The following is a 26,819-nucleotide window of genomic DNA, read 5'->3' as shown; positions in this document are numbered from 1 at the left end:
GGATGCCAGTTGTTCCACCCCCCCTTGAAAAGACCCCAGGACAGGGCTCTCTTTGTGCTTGGATCGCCTCACCAGCACTTCTTTGCTGCTCTCCAGCTCCAAATGAGCAGAGCTCTCATCTGCAAAGATTTCCCCACATCCAGTGAGAGAGTCAAAGCTCTTCAGAGAAGCGACATCTTCACACAGAGCATTGCAGTAGTCATAGGAGGAATCAGACTGCATTTCGCTGTCGGAGAGGTCTTGTGCCAAACAGTCAGCTGCAAAGGTTTCTCTGGGTTTGAAAAGATACTTCCCAAGCCTGCCTGACAGCTCACTCTTCCACGCTGGAGAAGGCAGCCTCTTGCCCTTCTCAGCTAGCAGCGTTAGGCTCTCTGGTTTGTTTTTTTCATGTGAAATATATCCCGGAGCCCTTTTGTAGATCTCTTAAGGGAAATCCTCTTCCTGGGAATGCTCTTTGCTACAGCTGGTACAAAAGGCATCTGTGGCACAAAGTTTCTGTAATCTATCATCTGCTGACTGCTGCAAGTGGACTGGCTTGGGCTGGCCATGGACTCTTTCTTACCACTAGAATTCAGGGTGCTCCCCACCCCGGAAAAGCTGCTGCTGTTGACAAGTCGCCCTTTACTTCTTTCTGGAGCTGAAGAGCCCTCCTTGTAAGCTTTATCGCTGTGGCTGCATCGTTCTGTTTTATCTACTCCTGTCACACAGTCATGGGTTTTACTTTTTCTTACCAGTTTGTAGGAAAACCCAGATGGTGGTAAGATGTTTTCACTAGCCCCGCTCTTTGTTGTTGTATTAGAAAATCGGTCATTTTTGTGTGTGGCCAATCTTGCCGGTAGGACCGCTTCACTTTTGCTCCCCTCGACTGCTACCCTTTTGTCTTTTCCTAGATCATTCTTGTCTATAGGAATCACATCCACCAATGGCGCTTTCTCAGAAGTTGGCTGCAAACTCGATTTTATGAAGGTCTTTCCTCTCCTTAGCTCCATGCTGCTTCATCACATTGTTTCTGTAGAGGAAACAGCAGAATGAAATCTTAAAATCTGGCTAGCAGTGTGCTTTCAACTAACAAGGACTCATATGGATTTGGGATATGTTTCCCAAACAACTAGAACCCCATTAGAACTTGTATATTTTGAAGAACATCTAGAGAAATGGAGGGGGGAAATCAGTAATATTAGAACTGATTGTATTTCTTGCAAGAGATTTCATATAACTCAATAAACTCATGGTGTTGCTTGAAATGAGTTCAAGTGAAACACAGGGGGGGTTGCTTGTAAGGTTTGCAAAGGTCTGAAGGAATCAGCAGGGAGAACAGGTCATTCTAGGTGGTGGCTAGTTGGCCTGATTGCCTTTGAAACTGTCAAGCTGCTGAGCTTTCAGATACAGGATCAAGGCCATGCTAGAGCAGCTCAAAGGGAACAGATGATATTCTATAATTGGAAGTGGCACTGGAGAACAAAGAGGATCGGTGGATATTCCAGGAACTTTTATGCCAAGCGCCTGCTTTGGGGAGGTGATGGTTCATTAATTTATGCATTTGATTAGGTCAAGATATGAGAGAGATCCCAAGTGGGGAAAGTGCCAAGGGTGTAAAATATAACACAAGAAATTTTCATTTTACATGGAAAATCTCTGCAAAGCAATCCCTGTCTGTTCATCTTGAACTGGTCATTTGCTTGAAATGCATGCTGAAACTGATTTACTGTTGCTTCTGCTGAAGTGTGTGAAAAGGACATGCTTACCCCTAGCACCACCTACTGGTTGGGTGGGGATATGGCAGGTTGTTTTCCTATCAGGAGTCCCCCTTTTGTTATCACAGCTCTGCGCTGCAGCGGTCTGTTCTTCCAGTGACCCTGCCCTCCGGCCAGGTCACATTTGCAAGTCTATGCCTTTTGGGGTATGTTTAAAGAGTCCAATAGTGGGAGGAGGAGTCTTTGTGATTAAGCAGGAGGCCTCAGGACTCCACTCCATCTTGGGTTGAGATCTCACAGCCCAGATCCTTTTATCATCAGGGTCTTCTCCCCGCACTAGGTTCCCTGCCGAAGGATAAACTTCTGTAGTTGTCCCTCCTTAAAGGTTGGTAGTGGAGCCTGGGCCCCCACCCTCCACCAGGCTAAGATCCAGGGCCCAATGGTAGGCACCTATATCCTGCATCCTGGGGTGCTATGCAGCTGTTTCCCAGGATCACTTCCCACCAGTCTCCTCTCTTCTCCCAGGGTAAAGCAAAAAAGAGAAACACAAGAATAAAGTCTCTAACCTCCAGTGTGTGTCAGGTCCTTTTTTTTTTGTAGGCTTGGAGAGGTCACTATAGCCAGGCCTCAGGCAGCAAGAGCTCCTGTGTTGCTCCTTCTCAGGAGCCCAGCGTGTAGGTCAGCTCATTTGCCTGACATTGAGCTGCTTCTGCTCCCCCTTTAAAGCTCCTTCTCCAGCCTGTGCAGGCATAGCAAGTGCAGGCGGTGAGGCCACCTGGGCACAGAGCAGCTCTCTAACCCGTACCTTTCCTGGTGGATTTGTACACCCTATCACAGAGTGCAATCTATAGTTTTCTGTAGTACTATTATATAAAAGTCAAAAGTAGCTTTTATAAAAGGCACCACTAAATATCACTGGACAGTTGGATTGGCTTGACAAACATTTTTAACTGTACAATGACCAACTATAGTACACAGATGCATTGGCAAAACATATGCACATTGTACATTGATTACTTTTAAATGCACATGCATTGCATAGTTCATTGCAAACTTGCGGTCTACACCTGTATGCTACATTGTTCAGTACAGTTAATGTTTTCATGCAGTACATAAACACTTAAATAACATATTCATAAAAGTATTATGCCATAGTCCACTCCCTAGAATTATTTCATAAATAGACAGCACTTGTTTCTCCTCCTCCCTACGCCAGTGTAAATCAGGAGTAAAGCAATGGGATTATAGCTGCATAATTCAGAACAGAATCAAACTCATCATGCAAGCTCTCATGCAAACAAAATTCTTATTGGACAAATTGTGGCCCAGATTTTTTTCAAAGGCCTGTTCTTTTTTTAAAAAAAAATAAATAAATAAAATCCCTTCAGATCGGCACTGAATTAAACCTCAGTTTAGAATTAAATTCTCTAGATCTGCATCATTTACACATACACTAAAACTAAAATAATCTGGGTCCTGAAAGTCAGCAATAATTGAGAATGAATTACTGCACATTAAAAGACACGTTAGCAGCACAATGTTACATCCAACACTCGATGATAAACCATGCACAGCTACACTAGCAGAATAATAACTGCCAGTGTTTCAAAGGAAGTGCATAAACATGGGACCAGCCTCAGATCCAGCTCTTCTGCACCCAGTACAAATCAGGAAGGGTGGTTTTTAAACCAGCTTTTTATGCACCCTCCCCAAGTCATGAGCTTGGCACAATCTGAAGACACCACTTGGAGAAGTTTTAGGGCTCCTCTAAATTGTAGCAACTGCCCAGGGCCTTTTAAGAGGATGTTCTGTCAGCTGAATCTGACCATCCTCCCACAATGGACAGGTAGGTGCGGAGGAGAATATGGCTTGGACAGAGACATCCCTTAGCGGAGGATCTATTAATGGAGATTCTCTGTGTCCTAGTAAGGAGAAGAGGATGGAAGGTGATAAAATAAAGGTAGGATCTGATGAGAAACAGTTAAATGAAAAAGTCCCATTCAATTATATCTCGTAATGGCAGACAGCTAAAAAGTGACAAGTTTAAGTCTAAATAATAAGATGGGTGAACTTGAGTGCCTCATATTGAATGAGAATACTGATGTAACAGGCATCACAGAAACTTGATGGAACAAGGATAATCAATGGGACACAGTAATAGGTACAAAATATATCGGAAGGACAGAACAGGTCATGAAGTGGCACTATATATATGAAAGAAAGAATAGAGTCAAATGAAGTAAAAATCTTAAATGAATCAAACTATACCATAGAATCTCTAGGGATAGTAATTCCATGCTTGAATAATAAGAATATAGCAGTAGGGATATACCGACCACCTGACCAGGATGGTGATAGTGACTGTGAAATGCTCAGGGAGATTAGAGAGGCTATTAAAATAAAAAAAACACAATAATAATGGGGAATTTCAACTATACCCATATTGACTAGGTACTTGTCACCTCAGGACGGCATGCAGAGATAAAGTTTCTTGACACCTTAAATGACTGCTTCTTGGAGCAGCCAGTCCTGGAACCCACAACGGGGAAGGGAATCTTCAGGGAGCCAGATCCATGGCCATCCAGTGGCATAAAGCAATTTTTAGTGGAGGCTCTGGTATGGCCTATAATCAGCACAATTATAACACGGGGAAGGCAGGAAATAGTGGAAAACTTTAGGGTGATGTGTGACTGTATATATGCACAGTGTGTAGAATATGGAATACATGATGGTGTGGTGATTTAATAAAGGTTTTATCAGCCTGATTTTGATGTAGCCATGTTACTCATAGATGGAAATGTGAGTTCTTCAGATCATCTGTAATGAATGCTAATAAACACTTTTCTACCTCACTACACCATTGCATATTCCTACACATCACTGATGCTACAGAAAAGTTATTTACAAATATTTTAGAGTTTTTAGGAAAAGATTATTGGGATGTTCACTGCCTAACACAATGAGGAATGTTTTGGACAAGCTGTTTTTGAGTCACTTTACCTCCATAGGTCTGTGAAAACAGCTGATTAAAAGGCTTATGGGTATCAAACCCAGTTGGGCCTCTCAGGTTAAGAGTGTTAGAACCATGTGGGCACCCAAAGAGAAGGATGGTAGCAAAACCTGTCCCAAAGGGGCGCACTTGAGAGGGACAAAAGGGGTCTAAGGAATGGCTGGTTTGGTAACCAGGACAGGAAATGCTGAAAAGTTTTCATAGATTTGTAGAGTTTGAAGCCAGATGGACAATTACATCATCTTATCTGATCTCCTGTATATCACTGGCCATTAAATTTCACCCATTTACTGCTGGATTGAGCCCTTCAACTTGTTGTACTAAAGCATAACTTCCAGAAAGGAATCCAGGCCTGATCTGAAGACATAAGAGGAGGAAAATCCACCACTTTCTTTGGTAGCTTATTCCTCTGATAAATCACCCTCGCCATTAACATTTGTGCCTACTTTCCCATTTGAATATTTCTGGTTTCAGCTTCCATCCATTGGTTTTTGTTATGCTTTTCTCTGATACATTAAAATCCTTTAGCACCTGATACTAGCTCTTTGTGAAGCAAAGAATACACTGCAATGAAATCACCACTCCGTCTTCTTTTGGTAAGATAAAGGGATTGAGGTCTTAAAGTCTCTCATTGTAAAGTCCTCAAATCATTTTGTGACTCTTTTCTATACCCTCTCCAATTTTAAAATATGGACATCAGAACTGTACACAATAATCTGATATCCATCTAACTAATGCCACAAACGAAGATAAAATCCTTTTTTCAAGATTCATAACTTTGCATGTTTCAGAGTAGCAGCCGTGTTAGTCTGTATTCGCAAAAAGAAAAGGAGTACTTGTGGCACCTTAGAGACTAACAAATTTATTAGAGCATAAGCTTTCGTGAGCTACAGCTCACTTCATCGGATGCATTTGGCTGTATTAAAAGGCATATTGTTTGAATGGTCCAGTCTCCCAAGTCATCTATATTTCTCTGCATGACTGCCCTACCCTTTATTATTATTTACTATTTTGCCAATCTGTATCATCTGCAAATTTTATCAGCAGTGATTTTATATTTGTTTCCGGATCATTGCTGAACATGTTAAATTTCAGCAATGATCCGGAAACAAATATAAAACCTAGAACACAACTAGAAACACTACCATTCAAAGATTCTCCATTGACAACTCTGTTTTGAGATCTGTCAGCTAGTTCTTAATGCATTTAATTGATTCTCTGTAGTTCTACTTTTGAAATCAGCATGTCATACAGTATCAAGTCAAACACCTTATAAAAGTCTAAGTAAACTACATCTACAGTTATCTTTATCCACCAAACTTGTAATCTCAAAGAATGAAATTCGGCTTCTTTGACAAAAGCTATTTTCCATATAACCACATTGACTGGCATTACTTGTATTTCTGTCCTTAATTCTTTATTAATTGAATCCCACATACATTATTTTGCCTGGGATTGATGACAAGCTAAGCACCCACTTGTTACCTGGGTCATTCTGCTTGTCATTTAGGTCATTTGGCATAATACTAGCACTCTTCTAGTCTTCTAGAATCTCCCTGGTATTCCAAGATTTATTAAAAGTTGCCATCAGTGGGCCAGATATCTCCTTAGCCAACTCTTTTAGGACTCTTGGGTACAAGTTATCTGGCCCTGGTCATTTAAAAACATTTATCCTTCATACATGTTGTCCAACAATCTCCTTGGACTGACTGACAGACTGTAAAGTACTTCTTCATCCTTATGTCATACAAGTCATTCTGCTTCTTTCCAAATACAGAATAGCAATACATATTGAATACTTATGTCTTTTTTGCATCATTATTAATTCTACCATCTCCATCTAGTAATGAGACCATACCATTTTTTCCTTTTCCTGCCAATGGGGCTTTTTAACGAGACTCTTCCACGAGAAGGAGGTGCCTTTCCTAACCACATACTATATAGTGTCTAAACTTGTCCCTTTCCTAGGGTTTGATCTTACTAATTTAATCCATTGACAAACTCTTTTATGCACAATATTCTTTTTAATTGCTGATATTTTTAAAACTGATATTAAAAATATAGCATGCATGTTTTTAGGTAAAATGTTTGAGGTGTCCAAGTCCCATTTTCAAAAGTGACTTCAGCACAGTGGACTTACACGCTTGAGTGTCAAAGTCACTTTTGAAAATGGGACTTGGTTGCTTTTTGAAAATGTATTGCTTGCTCCAAAATGAAAACTCTGGTATGAATGGACAAGAGTATAATGGAACGTGTACTTACTTAAAATTATTTTTGGAGTTTTTTAAACAGAAAACACTCTGAAGTGAAACTTATTCTCAAATTTTTAATGAAGAATTTGAAGAATAGGAAATGACATGGAACTGAAGGCTCCAGGAAGCCTACTAGAGACCTTGCCATGCTGGCTAATTAACTTAGGGATATGCCGAGCTACTATGGTGATGGGTGTCAATCCAAAACCCTAAAAAAAGATTAACAAACAAGTGTAAGGGGCTTACAGCCAATGATTCCTATTAAAATCAATGGGTATTAAAAATGCTTAGCACTTGTTCTAGATCAATTAACAGAGCATAAAGCAGAGTATATAATCTTACTGAAGAGGCTCTGTTTGGGAGAATAGAATTTAGTTACTTTCACAAACACTTAACTCCCTTTACTAAAGTCACAAAATAAAGCCAACAGAGAATTTTCCTACTATTAATAGGAATATGCAGTTCTTTTTCACTATTTGAATGTTTTTAATTATAAAACAAAGAAGTTCCCTGCTGAACCATGATGATATTCTGTCTGCAGTTACTGTAATACGCAATTCTGTTTCTTAAAGGCAGACAGACATAAGGTTCCCTCATAGGGGAAACCGAAGAAGATTTTAAAGCATTGCTCATCTTCTCACTTCTTAAACTGATTACTCTGCCAGTATCCTATTCTATTTCTCCTTTTTTTTAAATGGAGATAAGTGGCACTAATGATTCATGTTACAGAGGGAGGTCTGTTTTTAAATAAACCTCTGACATGCAGTCTTATACTGGGATCATACCACCTGCTTGGAATAGTGTTGTCATTATTAGTGGTTACATGCTATCATTCCTCTTTATCACCTGCCTCTCTTGGGTAACCCAAAATACCTAATAATTTGCATTACCTAATATACATTTAGGTCAGGTTCTGCTTTTTCTCACTAAAAGACCTAAAAAAACACTATTATGCACACACAATAAAATCTTACACATCACATCAGAATACTATATGGATCTGTAGTTAAATGTTTAATCTTATTCGCAATGTGCTACAGGAAAGTCTGAACCTTAAATTAATCTCTGCCAATTGCTCAGTAAAGCTGAGATATGAGTAGTAAAATTAAACCTCTTGGTATGCAGAGCTCTTCAGTTTTGTGTGTTTAAATGTGCTGAGTACATATAAAAGATCAAAAAGGGTGAAGAAAAACAAGCATTCTTTTCCCCTGTTCATTGTACAGGGCATGTAAGCTGTAGAATCTCTACACGTTCAGCACAATGGCTAGCTCCTAGCCCCCAGCTTCATTCCTTTGATTACTGATCTGAACAGTTTAAGTAATTACTAGCACTTGCAGCTCTATGCCAAGGGAAAACAGGGAGAGAACTACACTGAAGAATGTGGGAGGGGTGAATTCATTACAAAAGGAGACACCCTTCATGGCAAAACCTTTGCATTATACTGCACGGCTCAGTTTTTCTTCTGCACCTGAAGCAGAGAGAAAGGTACTGGCTTGAAACATTTTCCGTACACCTTGTGGGAGAGTAGAATAAACTCCAGCATAGTGATCTATTTAACCATTAACCTATTTCCAGGGAGAAAACAACTGCACAGAAATCTCTGTTGTGTACCTGAAAGGGAAACTGTGTGCATTTATTACTTGCTGTGTCCAGCAGCCTATTGTATCAGACAGCCAAGTGTTAACCTTGCCAGCCCTTGTCATTTTCAGTTATTTATTGCTTTAAAATAGATTGAATGTGCACATAAAAAATATATAAGAAAAGAAATAAAGGAAAATCAGTGTTCCATGCTAGTGTCAAAACAAGCAATCATCCCAAAATAATAGTCTGTCCCTTGGAGTCTCATTGTAGGTGTTGGAGCAAAAGGAATTTCATTGCACGAAGGGCTAATAAGGCAGATGACAAAAATCTTACTCACCGTGTTTCACCATTCAGCAGTAATCCTCTCTACTATAGTCTTGTTGCTGAGGATGAGTATCTTTATCCAGAGGCTCCTGTGATGCTTTTCAGACTCTGAGGGGCTGTACTACTACTGCTCTCCACTGGCATTCTCCACCTCCTATCTTTTCCTCCTCCTCCTTCCCTCATCCCCCACCCCCCAATCCTTACAGCTTGTAGCTTGTTGTACTCTCCATAGATTCTAGGTTTCCCTGTGCAGTTTGATTTAGGAAAGATGTTTGTTTCAGCTATCTGTTTGATAGCAAGTAAATGCTTCCTTTGCTCAGGGGCAAAAATTGAAGGTAAACTAATGAGCTCACAGCCAGCATTCTCATTATACTACACACGTACCAGGTTTGGAATAATTTAGGAGCACATTTATTGTAATTTGTATTTCTCCCATCAATTTTCATAGCTGACTGGAATACAAAAAGACCAGTCTTAACAGATACTTCTAGGTTATTGCAATGCATCACTGTTCAACATGTATTAAGGTTATTGAAGTGTATCACCCTTTGAAGAAGTGATTTAAAGGGGACTATTATGGAGAGAGACAGTGCCTTCACATATACTATTTCTGATATTAAAGAAGGAATCTCACACTGGAGCAAACTGGGAACAGGTGGAATATTTATACCCAAAAATGTAATTGGCTAGTATTTGTCTTAAGTGGGGGGGTTTTTTAGTCACTGAACATGTTTTGTTTTAACCCACTTTCCTTAGTAAGTCAGTCCAGTTTTTGCTTGCTTCTGCAGTGAAGGCAAAACTGGGAGTTATATCAAGGGTGCTGGAATAAAGTGTATAGTGGAGGGGGTCAATGGCTCTCAGCAGCAAACTGTAAACCTCTATATAATGGAATCCACTTCAAGTTGGGAGGCGGGGTTCTGCAGCACCCCCTGCACCTCTAGTTCCAGCACCTATGTATCATATCATAGTCTGTTATGGAAATGAGTTTAATATCAAAATATCGGGGCTTAAATTCCATGTCAGTATTGAGCTAGATCCTCTTCCTCTCTTCTCTTCCCCCCGCTCCTCCGCAAAAAAATACTTTAGCAATGGAGGGGTTGAAAATTGGGCGGAATCCCATATTTTTAAAGGGAAGTTAATTTTGCCACCTTGATCCCCAGTACCTCTTATCCTGGCCTTAATCTCTGCCTTTCCCTTCTCCTCTCCCATTGGTTGTAGCAGCTCCCCGGTTTGGGGCCTGACAGGGATTCTCATACAAGGATTCTCCTAAAAACAAGAACAGTGCTTATACGGGATGGTCTAAAACCCTCCAGTAACACTAGTGTGAGCTGTAGCTTTGGACTGTACTTTATATATGGATGTGACAGTTCTTGGTGAGCCTTGTTACCTCTCCCTCTAGGGAGAGAGAGCCTTGCCCATGATGGCTGGGTGTTAGTTTCCTAACACCACAAGCCTAACAGTCATTCAAGTGCCCTCCTCTGGACTGTGCCAGCCCTGTCTTCACCTTACAGGCTAACAAGAGGTTTGCCCCAATCCCCAAGTCCCTCTGAATCATTCCCCTGTGATATCCAGCCCCTGACACTGACTATTCACAGGAATCCCACATCCTTTGCCCCCAAAGGAGCAGTGTGTCCCTATTTTACCTTAAACCCCACAGCATTTGTAATAAAACAAGAGAAGGTTTATTTAAGAAAGAACAGGGATTCAACTAAAGCCAAGAGAGAGCAGCAGAAATGAACGGTTACAATGCAAAACAAAATCATAAAGCACAATGTAGAAGGGGGCTACACTTAATAGTTACCTTTCCTAACTAATACAGTAGGTTTTCCTTCCAAAATTCAGTCTGTTGCACAGTTAGATGGCTTCACAGGATCCAAACTTCCATGAGAAACACTCCCACTCTGCAAGTTGTTTCTCCAGTGACCGGATACAGAATGCCTGTCCCCACCCTGTGTCAGACGGAAACAGTCATTTGTCTTTATTCAGAGACAGGGTGCTCTCCTGTCTTTTGTAATGTTCCTTTTTTTCCCCAGGTGCTTTCGATCATTTACAATTGTGTCTGATGGTTTTTCATTGCAAGTCTTGGGATGGACAACTGAGCCTTGCTTTACATTGCCTGCTAAATGGAAGGGTGACAACCCACCCCTATTTGAATGGGCCATCACCAGGATGCATTATCCCCCGGTGATTAGCTTTTACACCAAGTCCAAAAAAAAATACTTTCAATATACAATAAAAGCTGTGTTATCAGGCACTTTACCAGTGGGAGGTGTTTCAGGGTGCTGGATCCAGGTGGCACTCACCTCGGGCGGCTCCCCGCAAGCACCAACATGTCCCTGCTGTATCCTAGGCAGAGGCACATCTAGACAGCCCTGCATGTTGCCTCGTCCTGCACCCCAGCCCTGAGCCCCCTCCCACACCCAAACTCCCTCCCTCTTAGGTAACCAGAATTTTTCACTTACCAGCACCCCCATTCCCCCCAACATGCTGGGTAACAACGCTTTTACTGATAGACAAGGTGGGTGAAGTAATATATTTTATTGGACCAACTTCTGTTGGTGAAAGAGACAAACTTTCAAGCCACACAGAGCTCTTCTTCAGGTCTGGGAAAGATACTGAGAGTGTCACAGCTAAATACAGGATCGAACAGATAGTTTAGCAAATCTGTTTGATCCTGTATTTAGATGTGACGCTCTCAGTACCTTTCCCAGACCTGAAGAAGAGCTCTGTGTAGTGTTAAAGTCTCTGTCTCAACAAAAGAAGATGGTCAAATAAGATTTTACCTCACCCACCTTGTCTCTCTAATGTCTTGGGACTAACACAGCTTCAACAAAATGGCATACTTTCAATATGGTAACATTGCTCCTTAAATATTACCCATTCATATATCTCTCAGTGACATAAGTACTGATTCTGTGGGTGCCCCAGGGCTGGAGCACCCATAGGAAAAAAATTAGTGGGTGCTTAGCACCGACCGGCAACCAGCTCCTCCCTCCCACCCAGTGCCTCCCATCCACCGGCGGCCCTGCCGATCAACTCCTCCCCATCCCTCCCAGCGCCTCTGTCGCAAATATAAAGGGAAACGTAAACGCCTTTAAAATCCCTCCTGCCCAAAGGAAAAGCCCTTTCACCTGTAAAGGGTTAAGAAGCTAGGATAACCTCGCTGGCACCTGACCAGAATGACCAATGAGGAGACAAGATACTTTCAAAGCTGGAGTGGGGGAGAAACAAAGGGTCTGTGTCTGTCTGGGTGATGCTTTTGCTGGGGACAGAACAGGAATGGAGTCTTAGAACTTAGTAAATAACCTAGCTAGATATGTGTTAGATTATGATTTCTTTAAATGGCTGAGAAAATAAATTGTGCTGAATGGAATAGATATTCCTGTCTTTGTGTCTTTTTGTAACTTAAGGTTTTGCCTAGAGGGATTCTCTATGTATTGAATCTAATTACCCTGTAAGGTATTTCCCATCCTGATTTTACAGAGGTGATTCTTTTTACTTTTTTTTTCTATTAAAATTCTTCTTGAAAGAAACTGAATGCTTTTTTCATTGTTCTTAAGATCCAAGGGTTTGGGTCTGTGGTCACCTATGCAAATTGGTGAGGATTTTTTATCAAACCTTCCCCAGGAAGGGGGGTGCAAGGTTTTGGTGAGGATTTTGGGGGGAAAGACGTTTCCAAATTACTCTTTCCCAATAATAAACTCGGTTAGACGTTTGGTGGTGGCAGTGGAAGTTCAAGGGCAAAAGGTAAAATAGTTTGTACCTTGGGGAAGTTTTAACCTAAGCTGGTAAAAGTAAGCTTAGGAGGTTTTCATGCAGGTCCCCACATCTGTACCCTAGAGTTCAGAGTGGGGAAGGAACCTTGACATGGTGGGATTAACTTGAAATCATTCTGAGATCAATTTGAGATTTTTTGAACCAGAAACACAGATTTTAAAAGGGAATTTTTTTTTCCCTGGAAAGCAGGTTTCCAACTGGAAGCAGTTGGAGTTTTTTTTCTCTGATTTGGGGCCAGAGCAGAGACAAAAGGGAATTGTCTTTTGTGAGCTGGAATTTTCTCTACCTAAAGGCAGAGTAAGTTAACCCCCTGCAGGGAAATTCACAAGTCTTCACAGACCTGAAGTTTTTTGCTTTTTGTTTTTTTCTTCTCCTAGGAGCAACTAGAGGGGTTTTCTGCCTATTTGCCTGGAGACAAAGGTGTTAGGTTTTGGGGGTTTTTTTAGGATTTCTCTGTGGGCTGACAATCATTATCAGAGAACACAGGTATCTCGACAGCACAGCAAAATTTTACAAGCCAAGTTTTTTTGGTTTTTTTGGTTTTCTTTCTAACTCTCGGGTGTAAAGTTAGTTAAAAACAGAGAGGTTAGGATGACAGACTCCACGGTTCAACAAAAGCTGGAATTAGCCAGATTTGAGGCTGAGGAAAAACAAAGGGAATATGAAAGACAGATAGAACTCATGCGGATGGAGATGGATGCACATGCGGCCAGGGAAAAAGAAATGGAGGCTGCCCACAGGAGGGAAATGGAGGCAAGGGACAAAGAAATGGAGGCAAAGGCCAAAGAATTGGAGGAGAAGGAAAAAGAAAGGAAGCATGCACTGGAGATGGAGAAGGCAAAGGCTCAGCAGAATATACCAACGAACCCTAGCATTCCTTCTCCAGGTACCACTTCCCATCCCAGAAAGTTCCCCACCTACAAGGCAGGCGATGATACAGAGGACTTCTTAGAAAACTTCGAAAGGGCCTGCCTTGGGTACAGCATCTCTACAGACCAATACATGGTAGAGCTGAGGCCGCAGCTCAGTGGACCCTTAGCTGAGGTGGCAGCTGAAATGCCTAAGGAACAAATGAACCAATATGAACTGTTTAAAACCAAGGTGAGAGTCAGAATGGGGCTAACCTCCAAGCATTCCCGTCAGCGGTTCAGAGCCCTAAGGTGGAAACCAGACGTGTCATTTACCCGACACGCCTACCACATTGTGAAATATTGGGATGCCTGGATATCAGGAGCAAGTGTTAAATCTCCAGCAGATTTGCCCTTCCTAATGCAAATGGAACAGTTCTTAGAGGGTGTTCCTGAGGAAATAGAAAGATACATCCTAGATGGGAAGCCCAAAACTGTAATCAAGGTGAGGGAGATTGGAGCCAAAAGGGTGGAGTTGGCAGAGAAGAAAAAAATTGGTCACAGTTGGAGCGGATACCACAAGGGACAACCTCAGACCACACCCTACTACCAGGGGCAGCCCAAGGCCCCACCTACCCCCCCCAAGGAACCCTCCAGATGCCTTATCATCCTGCCACACCCGTTCTCCAGCAACCCACCTCACCCCAGTGACCCGTCAGCTGGACAATGTTTTAAATGTAACGAGCCAGGGCACGTAAAGGCCAAGAACCCCAACAGATTACAGTTCATTGCACCGGCATCACCACATAGGTCCTCAAGCCCAGATACCTCCCAGATACCCTTGGAGCAGAGGGAAACTGAGTGTGGGCGGGAAGAAGGTCACTGCATGGAGGGACACCAGAGCACAAGTGTCGGCTATCCATGATTCCTTAGTGGACCCCAATTTAATTAACCCAGAGATCCAAGTGATGATTCAACCCTTCAAGTCAAACTCTTTCAATTTGCCTACAGCCAAGTTGCCTGTCCAGTACAAGGGCTGGTCAGGAACATGGATTTTTGCAGTCTATGATGATTATCCCATCCCCATGCTGTTGGGGGAAGACTTGGCCAATCACGTGAAGTGAGCCAAGAGGGTGGGAATGGTCACCCGCAGCCAGGCTAAACAAGCCATCACGCCTAGCTCTGTTCTGGAAACTTCTACCAGGACCCAGTCAGAGGTGATGGACCCGGACCCCAGGCCAATGTCTGCAACAGCAGTAGTGGATCCAGTCCCAGAGACCCAGACAGAGCCAGTCCCAGAACCAGAACCGGCGGAACAATCAGCACCAGACCCATTGCCCACACTGAATCCAGTACTTGCAACCCCAACACCAGAGGGCCCCACCAAACCTGAACTGGCAGCAGCCGATAACCGTACACAAGAGGCTCAGCTGGAGCCTGAACCCCAACATAGTGAACCAGCGGAGAGCGGTTCACAGTCAATGGAAACAGCCCCATCCCCTACATCGCTTCCAGAGGGACCAAGCATAGGTCCACAATCCAATTAGGAACTGATGTCTCCAGCATCAAGAGAACAGTTCCAGACTGAACAGGAAGCAGATGAAAGCCTCCAGAAAGCTTGGAGGGTGGCACAGACTGCCTCTCAGCTCTTCTAATCGATCCAGGTTTGTTGTAGAAAGAGGACTTTTATACAAGGAAACTCTTTGTGGTGGACACCAGGAAGACTGGCATCCTCAGAGACAGCTGATAGTTCCAACTAAGTATCAGGTCAAGCACTTGAGCTTAGCCTACGATCATCCTAGTGGCCATACTGGGATGAACAGGACCAAAGACCGGTTGGGGAGGTCGTTCCACTGGGAGGGAATGGGCAAGGATGTTTCTACCTATGTCCAGTCTTGTGAGGTATGCCAAAAAGTGGGAAAACCCCAAGACCAGGTCAACGCCCCTCTCCAGTCACTCCCCATCATTGAAGTTCCATTTCAGTGAGTAGCTGTGGATATTCTGGGTTCTTTTCTGAAAAAGACACCCAGAGGAAAGCAGTACATACTGACTTTCATGGATTTTGCCACCCGATGGCCGGAAGCAGTAGCTCTAAGCAACACCAGGGTTAAAAGTGGGTGCCAGGCACTATCAGACATTTTTGCCAAGATAGGTTGGCCCTCTGTCATCCTCACAGATGCAGGAACTAATTTCCTGGCAGGAACTATGGAAAGCCTTTGGGAAGCTCCTGAGGTAAATCACTTGGTTGCCACTCCTTACCACCATCAAACAACTGGCATGGTGGAGAAGTTTAATGGAACTTTGGGGGCCATGATACGTAAATACATAAATGAGCACTCCAATGATTGGGACCTAGTGTTGCAGCAATTGCTCTTTGCCTACAGAGCTGTACCACATCCCAGTTTAGGGTTTTCACCATATGAAATTGATGAATTGTATATGGCCGCGAGGTTAAGGGGCTGTTACAGTTGGTGAAGCAGCAATGGGAGGGATTTACACGTTCTCCAGGAACTTGAGAACAACATTCTGGACTTTATAACCAACCTACAAAACACCCTCCGAACTTCTCTAGCCCTTGCTAAAGAAAACCTACAGGATGCTCAAAAAGAACAAAAAGGCTGGTATGATAAACATGCCAGAGAGTGTTCCTTCAAAGTAGGGGACCAGGTCATGATCTTAAAGGCACTCCAGGCCCATAAAATGGAAGCATCGTGGGAAGGGCCATTCACGGTCCAGGAGCGCTTGGGAGCTGTTAATTATCTCATAGCATTCCCCACCTCCAACTGAAAGCCTAAGGTGTACCATAGTAATTCTCTAAGGCCCTTTTATTCCAGAGAATTAAAGGTTTGTCAGTTTACAGCCCAGGGAGGAGATGATGCTCAGTGGCCTGAAGGTGTCTACTACGAAGGGAACAGTGCTGGTGGCATGGAAGAGGTGAACCTCTCCATGACCTTTGGGCATATGCAGCGACAGCAGATCCAGGAACTGTGCACTAGCTACGCACCGACGTTCTCAGCCATCCCAGGACTGACTGAACGGGCATACCACTCCATTGACACAGGTATTGTTCACCCAATTAAAGTCCAACCTTACCGGGTGTCTCCTCAAGCTCAAACTGCTATAGAACAGGAGATATAGGATATGTTACAGATGGGTGTAATCCGCCCCTCTGGCAGTGCATGGGCATCTCCAGTGGTTCTAGGTCCCAAACCAGATGGGGAGATACATTTTTGCATGGACTACCGTAAGCTAAATGCTGTAACTCGCCCAGATAACTATCCAATGCCATGCACAGATGAACTATTAGCAAAACTGGGATGGGCCCAGTTCATCTCTACCTTGGACTTAACCAAGGGGTATTGGCAGGTACTGCTAGATGAATCTGCCAAGGAAAGGTCAGCTTTCACCACATATGTTGGGCTGTATGAATTTAATGTACTCCGTTCGGGCTGCGGAATGCACCCGCCACCTTCCAAAGACTTGTAGATGGTCTTCTAGTGGGATTAGGGGAATATGCAGTCGCCTACCTTGACGATGTGGCCATATTTTCAGATTCCTGGGCAGAACACCTGGAACATCTACAAAAAGTCTTCAAGCACATAAGGGAGGCAGGACTAACTGTTAAGGCTAAGAAGTGTCAAATAGGCCTAAACAGAGTGACTTACCTTGGACACCAGGTGGGTCAAGGAACTATCAACCCCCTATAGGCCAAAGTGGATGCTATCCAAAAGTGGCCTGTCCCAAGGTCAAAGAAACAGGTTCAATCCTTCTTAGGCTTGGCCAGTTATTACAGGCCAGTTGTACCGCAATACAGCCAAATCGCTGCCCCACTGACAGACCTAACCAGAAAGAAACAGCCAAATGCCGTTCAGTGGACTGAAGAGTGTCAGAAGGCCTTTAACCAGCTTAAAGCGACACTCATGTCTGACCCTGTACTAAGGGCCCCAGACTTTGACAAACCGTTCCTAGTAACCACCGATGCGTCCGAGCGTGGTGTGGGAGCAGTTTTAATGCAGGAAGGACCAGATCAAGAATTTCACCCTGTAGTGTTTCTCAGCAAAAAACTGTCTGAGAGGGAAAGCAACTGGTCAGTCAGTGAAAAAGAATATTACGCCATTGTCTACGCTCTGGAAAAGCTACGCCCATATGTTTGGGGACAGTGTTTCCACCTGCAAACCGACCATACTGCGCTACAGTGGCTTCATACTGCCAAGGGAAATAACAAAAAACTTATTCAGTGGAGTTTAGCTCTACAAGATTTTGATTTCGACATCCAACACATCTCAGGAGCTTCTAACAAAGTGGCGGATGCACTCTCCCATGAAAGTTTCCCAGAATCAACTGGTTAAAATCGTCTTTGAGATGTGGAAAATATTGTTAGTCTTTATATACTTGGTAGTATATTTAGAGGTGCATGTGTCTTATTAACTCTGTTTTTTCCTAGAGTTCCAGGAAGAAATTCCAGCCAGCGTTTCATCCTATCTGTGATTTGGGGGGCATGTCATAAATATAAAGGGAAGGGTAACACCTTTAAAATCCCTCCTGGCCAGAGGAAAAGCCCTTTCACTTGTAAAAGGTTAAGAAGCTAGGATAACCTCCCTGGCACCTGACCAGAATGACCAATGAGGAGACAAGATACTTTCAAAGCTGGAGTGGGGGAGAAACAAAGAGTCTGGGTCTGTCTGTGTGATGCTTTTGCCAGGGACAGAACAGGAATGGAGTCTTAGAACTTAGTAAATAACCTAGCTAGATATGCGTTAGATTATGATTTCTTTAAATGGCTGAGAAAATAAGCTGTGCTGAATGGAATAGATATTCCTGTCTTTGTGTCTTTTGTAACTTAAGGTTTTGCCTAGAGGGATTCTCTGTGTTTTGATTCTAATTACCCTGTAAGGTATTTACCATCCTGATTTTACAGAGGTGATTCTTTTTACTTTTTCTTCTATTAAAATTCTTCTTGTAAGAAACTGAATGCTTTTTTCATTGTTCTTAAGATCCAAGGGTTTGGGTCTGTGGTCACCTATGCACATTGGTGAGGATTTTTATCAAACCTTCCCCAGGAAGGGGGTGCAAGGTTTTGGTGAGGATTTTGGGGGAGAAAGACTTTTCCAAATTACTCTTTCCCAATAATAAACCCGGTTAGACGTTTGGTGGTGGCAGCGAAAGTCCAAGGGTAAAATAATTTGTACCTTGGGGAAGTTTTATCCTAAGCTGGTAAAAGTAAGCTTAGGAGGTTTTCATGCAGGTCCCCATATCTGTACCCTAGAGTTCAGAGTGGGGAAGGAACCTTGACAGCCTCCCACCCGCCATGATCAGCTGTTCTGCAGCCTGCAGGAGGCGCTGGGAGTGAGGAGGAGGAGCAGGGATGGGGTGGGCACAGGGGAGGAGGTGGAAAGGGGCGGGGCTAGGTGGGAAGAGGCGAGACCTTGAAAGGCATGGAGTGGAGGCGGGGATGGGTCCAGAGTGGGGTTGGGAAGAGGCGGGGTAGGGGGAGAGGGCTTGGGGGAAGGGGTGAAGTGGGGGGTGGTTGAGCACCCCTGGGTAGAGAAGAAGTCAGTGCCTATGCACAGTGATATTGTCTTGATAAGGTATGAGATTTCTTTAGATACCTTGCATGTTACTCCATATGGATGAATACCCTACAAGACTGTGGCTCAGACTTGCACTGATTCCAAAGCCCTGGCTATGAGTTCACAGAAGGATCAGCTAGCAGGAGCTGGCCTGTGAATGAGCAAACTGTGTTTGAACACTAATAGCTCTGGAAATTGGGTTAAGAGCAATTGTGAAGAAAGCCATGTGAAATGGGAATGGATTTGCATCGTCTGGTATTTTTGGCTTCGCATGAAATATTAGTATGTATTGAGTTCTGATTTCAGATGGTGAAAGTTTGCTACACAGATCTTGGCTTTGAGGAGCCCTCACTTAGTGTGTTCTAACGAGGGATGAGAAAACATTAAAGGGTTTTCAAGCCCTTTCTTTCTCTAAATGAAGTTAGTGCATGTTAAAATGCTGGCAGATATTGCAGATCAATCAGAGGTCACATGCTTCATGCTGAAGTTGATTCATTGCTGAAGTTCAAGGTTCTCAATGCCCCAAGAGAGATCAGGGGGTTTAGATCTGTGTCTTCAAAAATGTCTGCATAAAATCAGCATGCATGATTACTGAGATGCATTTTTACATGTGCATATAATTCTAAAGGTCTGTGCTTGGGTGTTGGTGTGTGATACCATCCACAACACAAAGGCAGCATGAAACAAAGCTGCAGTGTTAAGTTGTAAAAGCACAAAGTAGACAATACTTCATGTGCCATCACAGAAGAGGAAGACAAATCTTCACCCTGGGTGAAGGGAGAGTGGGGCAGACACACATGGTGTTGGTTCCAGGAGCGTTGCCCCTCAGGCCTTTCCAGTACTGTCAGTTCCTAGGATGAAATCTGGCTCTCCCTTCTTTTGGAGTTGGAGTAGGCCTCTCAATAGCCACCCCTTCATCTTCCACCTGATGTCCATTCTTCCCTGGAGGGAGAAATGGAGATCGTCCTTCAGACCTGGAGGATGGACTCAAGTCTCCTAATTCAGAATCTCCATTCCAGGGCGCACACAGAACCATTTGGGATGGGTCCAAGGCTCACATAGCTCCAGAGATGATTTCAGCTCCTGAGGAGTTCACTTTCTTGCTCAAGTTTCGCTAGGAGTGCCTTCTTCAGGGTCTGTCAGGACCCTGTCATAGAGGGAAGGAAATGGGAATTATGAATTATCAAGCACATTAGTTAAATACAGTGTTGCCATAGTAATATTTTGTGCCCAATCCTGCTCCCAGGTATATGTTGCCATATATGTTGCCATATGTTACTCACCTTTCCAAAAAGTTGTAAAATATTTCACAGTTTTATAAACTATTCTTTTCCTATCACCACCTCACTGCTTAATTGTCAATCCCAAGATATTTATCTGTAGATCACGAACTTAAGTAGCAAACACTGAAGCCAAATTATTGAGGGTAGTTATTAGGTTGCTATGTGTCAGTTGTTCTCAAACAGAGGTACTTGGAGATCTTCCGAGGGTACATCAATTCATCTAGATATTTGCCTAGTTTTACCACAGGCTACATAAAAAGCACTAGGGAAGTCAGTACAAAATAAAATTTCATAGACAATGATTGCTTTATATTTATATATTTTTTATATTATATTTATATATGTTTATATTGCTCTGAAATGTAAGTACAATATTTAGATTCCAATTGATTTATTGTATAATTATTTGGTAAAAATGAGAAAGTAAGCAATTTTTCAGTAATAGTGCGCTGTGACAACTTTGTATTTTCATCACTGATTTTGTAAGCAAGTATTTTTTTAAGTGAGATGAAACTTGGGGGCACACAACACAAATCAGACTCTTGAAAGGGGTACAGTAGTCTGGAAAGGTTGAGAACACTGCTATATGTCACCATTCAGGGGAACTGCACTGGTATTCCCCTCTATGATCCAGCAAGTGCATCCACTCTCAGGCTTCTAGCTCTGGGATTGTTGCCTTTCTTAGGTGGAGAGACCCACATCTCGCTTCCTCCTGCCTGGGATATTCTCAGGCTGAGCAGTTCCCTGCCTTCACTGTGTTGGTCCTAGCAACAAACAGACTGCCTAAACTGACCTGCTTGCTTTCTTTTTAGAGGCTGAAAACAGTGTAACTGCCCTTAGTTATAGTTACCATACAGCTCTTTCTATGCAAGCTTATTCTTTGGATGAAAGCATTGTAGAGAAAACATTCAAAACAATAAAAGAACCTACATGTATGCTAATAAGCTTCCAAAAATCAACCCCCTCCCCCCAACTCTAACATAGGCTCTGGCAGGAGCAGTTCTTCAAAAACCCCCAAAGGGGCCTCTTTTATGGTCACAAGTTCCTAACAGCTTCAGCTCAGAACTAGCACACTCATGACAACTTTGGTCCATTCTTTATACAGTTTGGGAGGCTTTGATCTGGAAGTTCCAGGAACAGGTAAATAGTAAACTGTGGGCCTCTTTTATGGTCACAAGTTCCTAACAGCTTCAGCTCAGAACTAGCACACTCATGACAACTTTGGTCCATTCTTTATACAGTTTGGGAGGCTTTGATCTGGAAGTTCCAGGAACAGGTAAATAGTAAACTCTCTTCCCAGGGCATACCTTCAAAAGGCTGGCATTGGAGAGGAGAATTTGCATTTCCCTTTTGCCAAGTATTTCCTAGGGAACCCACTTCACACATATTGTCCCAAAAAAGCCCTTTGAAATTCCTAATATTTTCCAGAGATTGCATTTTCAGTCTCCTGGAGAAGTTATGTACAATAACACATACACAATTGCATTTTTAATACAATGGACCCCAAAGGTATTAAACTTTATTCAATGAAGTTTAACTTAATTCCATAAAATTTATCCAGGATATTGCACCATACTGTCAGTCCGTTACAACTCACCAAAGGCAAACTATGCTGTTTCAAAATCATCTGTCGGTAGAAGTAGGCAGCTGGTATTTCAGTACAATAGACCTATGGAGCAGAAAAAAATCACTGGAATAATTCAGTTTAAGACAAAGGAATTATACCATGGATGAATTTGGCCCAGAATATATCCTGCCAACACTTCAAATCTCTAAAAATTGAGACTATAATTTTTGGATCATATTAAAGAAGTTCTGTATTAAAATCACAAATGAGTTTGATTCCCCATAGTTTAAATTCCAGGGTATTGCTAATTAAGAGGTCTCTTGTTTTTGGTCTCTTGTTTTTACTGTTTCTCTCCCTCTCTGTGTGAAACTTGCAAGCTGCTAATTGTATTAGTACATCCTAAAACAGTCTGTTCTCAAAGCAATACTTTGTAACAACAACTACTCTCACAGAGAGAGACTCAAAGCAATACTTCGTAACAACAGAAACTGCACACAGACTCCCCTCCCTTTTGTTGTATTTATCTCGCTTTGTTAACAATTGTGATTAAAATGGAGATACAGGATGTATGTGATGGATGCTTGGTGTGGATAATAAATGAATGATCAGGGAGGTGCCAGCCTAAGAATCTAGTGTTGATCGGCCGAAGAAGGCGTCAAGTGGAAATAACCAGAGCACCTCTGGAGGGCAGACTGGAATCCACCCAACAGCCTCAAGGATGGGAGAACTGAAGAATAAGATAACATCTGGCAGCACGGAGCTGTCAGGAATGTGCCATCTGCTGATTGATTCAGCAACAGCATGATGAAGCAATTCCCATAGACTAGCATAGGAATAAAGAAAGGAGTACTTGTGGCACCTTAGAGACTAACAAATTTATTAGAGCAACTCACGAAAGCTTATGCTCTAATAAATTTGTTAGTCTCTAAGGTGCCACAAGTACTCCTTTTCTTTTTGCGAATACAGACTAACACAGCTGCTACTCTGAAACCTAGCATAGGAATAAATTCCTATAAAAATGGACTCTAGAAACTGAAAACTTTGGGGTCTGATTCTGCAAACCAACTTCCAGGAGCATCAGATGAGTATCTGACAAGGCCCTGCTCCGTCCTTGTGTCCAGGCCACCTGGCCAGTGGCTTGGCACGAGCAACTCTAAGGCTGGTAACTATGATAACAGAACGTGTGTGTGTGTGTGTGTGCGTGTGTGTGTGTGTGAGTGAATGAATGTGTGAATAAATATGAAATTGAATGGAATGTTATAGCTATAACTAACTGCTTACTATGATTCTTTCTGTATTCACAATAAATGTGGCATTTTGCCTTATTCCCTTTAATAAGATCCTGCTGGTTTTTATTTTATTGGTATAACATAATGATCCCCAGCTGAGTTTTTTGCTAAAACTTAATTATTCATACATTATCAGTATTCAGTGATTTTTGTGTCTAAGGGCTTGTCTACACTGGCACTTTATAGAGCTGCAACTTTCGTGCTCAGGGGTGTGAAAAAACACCCCCCTGAACACAGTAGGTTTCAGCACTGTAAAGTGCCAGTGTAGACAGTGCACCAGTGCTAGGAGCCGTGCTTCTGGTGCTGGGAGCCATTGCCCTCATGCCACACTGCACAAGCCACGTTAAAGCACTGCCGCAGCAGCACTTTAATATTGCCATTGTAGACTAGGCCTTAGAGTATTGGTAATGGGATATAGAGCCCTTCACCTACAGGTCACTAGCCTGAGGCTGGAAGCAAACAGTCATTGTTACTAGCTAACTACTCTTCAGCATTACCTGAGGTTAATTGCTGGTCTCATTTCAGTAGTTAGTGAACAAATGTCTGTTGCACAAATTAGAACCACACATTGTTACTAACAGACTAAACAATGCTTCTCAGTTATATATCAACTTGTTTGTTTTCACAAACAACTACATCAAAAATCTCCTGTTCCCTCACACCAGTTGTGAAGTTCTATTATCTCCACGTTGCAGTGAAGGAGGCTGAGGCAGAGAGGTTAAGTGGTTAACCGGGGGTCACTGCTGACATCAGAATTAGAACTCTGGGGTTTCCTGCCTTTCAGACAGACTTCAGTCTGCCAGTAATGGTGGACTAAATGAACATAAAGGGGTGCTTGTGCCCCCAGGCCGGAGTCATTACATTTTCAGTGTTGTCATTCTGGTGACTGTATTAGAAACCCCCCAGATTACTTTACAACTGGCTAATAAAAATCATGAACATTCGCAGGACCCTGTAGCACAGTAGTAGCAAATTACACAGTACCAATACAGCAGCAACGCCCATGTGACCATATAGGCACAGCCAGATAAATATTAAATACAAATAGAATTCTAAAGATGGGCCCTTTGTCTCATTCCTGATGTTCCACAGGGGGTAGTTTAGGCATGATCATGTCACAGGGTGACGCTGTCTTTTTAAAGGTCTGTCTACATAGCCTGTGTCAGTGAGCCTGCCAGCCCAGGTCAACAGACTCACGCTAGCGGGGCTAGCACTCTAAAATTTACAGTGTAGACAGCACGTTGGAGTTGCAACTCGGGCTCTGAAGCCTAGGGATGGGATGGGCTTCAGATCCCAAGCCACAACTTCAACGTGCTGTCTACACAACTATTTTTAGAGCACTAGCACAAGCCCTGTCAGCCTGTGCTGGGAGGCTCGCTGCCATGGGCTGTGTAAAACACCCCCTCAGAGAGAACAGAGCCTGTGCACCTGTGACTTATCCGCTATCTCAAGTTGGGCTTAAAAGAGGGGACCTGAGCCCATGTGGGTTCCCACCACGTGACCTGGTGAGAGGGGATGCTTGTGCCCCCCTCTTTCTTAGAGCATAGACTGGGTCAGTCTGGAAAAGGGCATGTGAGAGCTGCTAGAGGCCAGAGAGGGACTGTGGAAGGATCCAGACGGAAGCGGTTATTGGTTCCTGGAGGAAGGCTGAAGGCAAGAGAGCAGCAATAGGGGTTTGCTGGCTGACCTCACCAAGACAGGTTTCAGAGTAGCAGCCGTGTTAGTCTGTATTCGCAAAAAGAAAAGGAGTACTTGTGGCACCTTAGAGACTAACAAATTTATTTGAGCATAAGCTTTCGTTGGATGCATTTTCCGATGCATCCAATGAAGTGAGCTGTAGCTCACGAAAGCTTATGCTCAAATAAATTTGTTAGTCTCTAAGGTGCCACAAGTACTCCTTTTCTTCTCACCAAGACAGAGATCCAGGGCCAGAGGGCTGAGAGCCAGAGAGGAGCAGAGGCATTGCCTGCTGGCTTTTAAACTGGAAAACTGAAACTGGTCACCACAGAGGCATGAAGAGCAGGGGAGGGCTGGGCAGCAGATTCTAATGTCTCCACACTAGAAAGCTGAATCCAGGGGTACAGTGGAAAGGCCAGCAGGAGTGAGGGATGCTCCCTGGGAGAGGATGATCATCCAGCAGAGAGGTGGTGGGATTCTGGCTGGGAAGAGCAGGGTTCCATCTAGCTGGCTGTCCTTGCAGAGGGACAGAAGAAAGACTGAAAAGGAGCCTAATTGTGGCAGAAGACACTGGAGTATGGTATGGAAGGACTCCCAGCAGAGAACCTTTGGGGGAAATGGGGGGTAATTCCGCTGGGAAGAGTGGGGTTTCAAGGACCACATGTACTTGGTATGGGCTGTATTTGGGATTTTTGTTAGGGGTTATTTTAACTACATTTGGTAATAAACCAACCATAAGGAGGGGTGTTATTTAAGCAAGAGAGTTTGAAGTGGAGTTGCTGGGGATTCTGAAAGGGGAAACTGAGGCCAGCAGGCCTGTTCTTCTGCACGAGGGTGCTCCAGGAAGGAGCCAAAGATGTTTTCACAATTACAGTAAATAAGCAGTGACGCTGAAGTCACTGAGCTTGCTAAGAGACATTTGGTTAATGTATCATGGTTATTGACAATGTCAAGGTCAGCACTGGGGTTGGAGCTACAGTAGTTATCAGCAGGTATTAACATACAGTATTTTATGAGCCTTCCAGCTGGCAGGCCATTTAGACTGGGGTGATGTGCTGAGCATTGCTATATGTACCCAGTCACAGCCTTGCAGGCTCCAAGGTACTGTGTAACAATGACAAACTCATCTCTCCCTGGGTTTCTGATTTTTTGACAGGTGATTATTAATGCTTTCAGACCATCTGTTCTGGCTTAGGGGTGCTGAGCCTATACGACAATGTTATAGATGGCTTTTCTTAACATGCAGCCTCTCCTCATGAATAACAGAAGCATCAATGATACATGTGATAGTGTGGTCGCTGGGAGACAGGAGAGGATGCTGGGAGTACACTGAAAGCTGAACTCACCCGGGGATGGGAAAGGGGCAATATATTACTCTAGTGTTGCCTGTATGTTCTTCCTGCTTTTGTTAAGAGATGTAATGTGCCTCTATAACAAGATAGCTTTATTTAAGAAAATCACTTAGAAATGGGTTTTGGAGCTTGAAATACACTGATCCTGGGATTTCTTGTCCTACAGATAATGTACTGTGGCCTAAGTAGTCAAAAGTGTGTTTTGAGTACCTCAGCTTAAAATACAATTTAAGATACACTTGTGACGTTGCACTCTGTATGATTTTATGAAAATATGCTGATGAGTATGACTATAATGTAACTGGAATATGCTTCATGCAAAAGGTCTCTTGTAAGGTATCATTACAAAGCTTATAATCTACTGAGTGTGATCATTCTATTTGTATAAATGTATCACTCTTGTATCTGAAACTGGAAATATAACTCTGAGGGCCTATTATAACTATGCAAAGTGTGGGCCATTTAATGGTGTTTTGGAATCTTGATGCTTCCCATCAGCCAGGACAATTGACTGTGGATGGTTCTGTTTGCAGGCAGGCCTTCCTGTGAGTCAGGCTGGGAGGAACGAAGACTTGGGGCATGACTACACTTGCAG

General features: G+C 43.1%; 1 protein-coding gene across 1 annotated transcript in view; it reads right to left on the bottom strand.

Moving 5' to 3' along the window:
* The window catches only part of AMER3 (APC membrane recruitment protein 3), a 56,170-nt gene extending 47,173 nt beyond the window's left edge, over nucleotides 1–8,997 (bottom strand). The window contains 3 exon segments of the mRNA XM_038415056.2: nucleotides 1–380; nucleotides 383–1,009; nucleotides 8,875–8,997. Coding sequence (XP_038270984.2) covers nucleotides 1–380; nucleotides 383–989 — 987 coding nt within the window. The 5' untranslated portion in view covers nucleotides 990–1,009; nucleotides 8,875–8,997.
* Nucleotides 8,998–26,819: the final 17,822 nt, after the last annotated feature.

The sequence above is a fragment of the Dermochelys coriacea genome, chromosome 9 (genome assembly GCF_009764565.3).
Source record: "Dermochelys coriacea isolate rDerCor1 chromosome 9, rDerCor1.pri.v4, whole genome shotgun sequence".
Lineage (NCBI taxonomy): Eukaryota > Metazoa > Chordata > Testudines > Dermochelyidae > Dermochelys > Dermochelys coriacea.
This window is presented reverse-complemented; position numbering and strand designations above follow the sequence as displayed.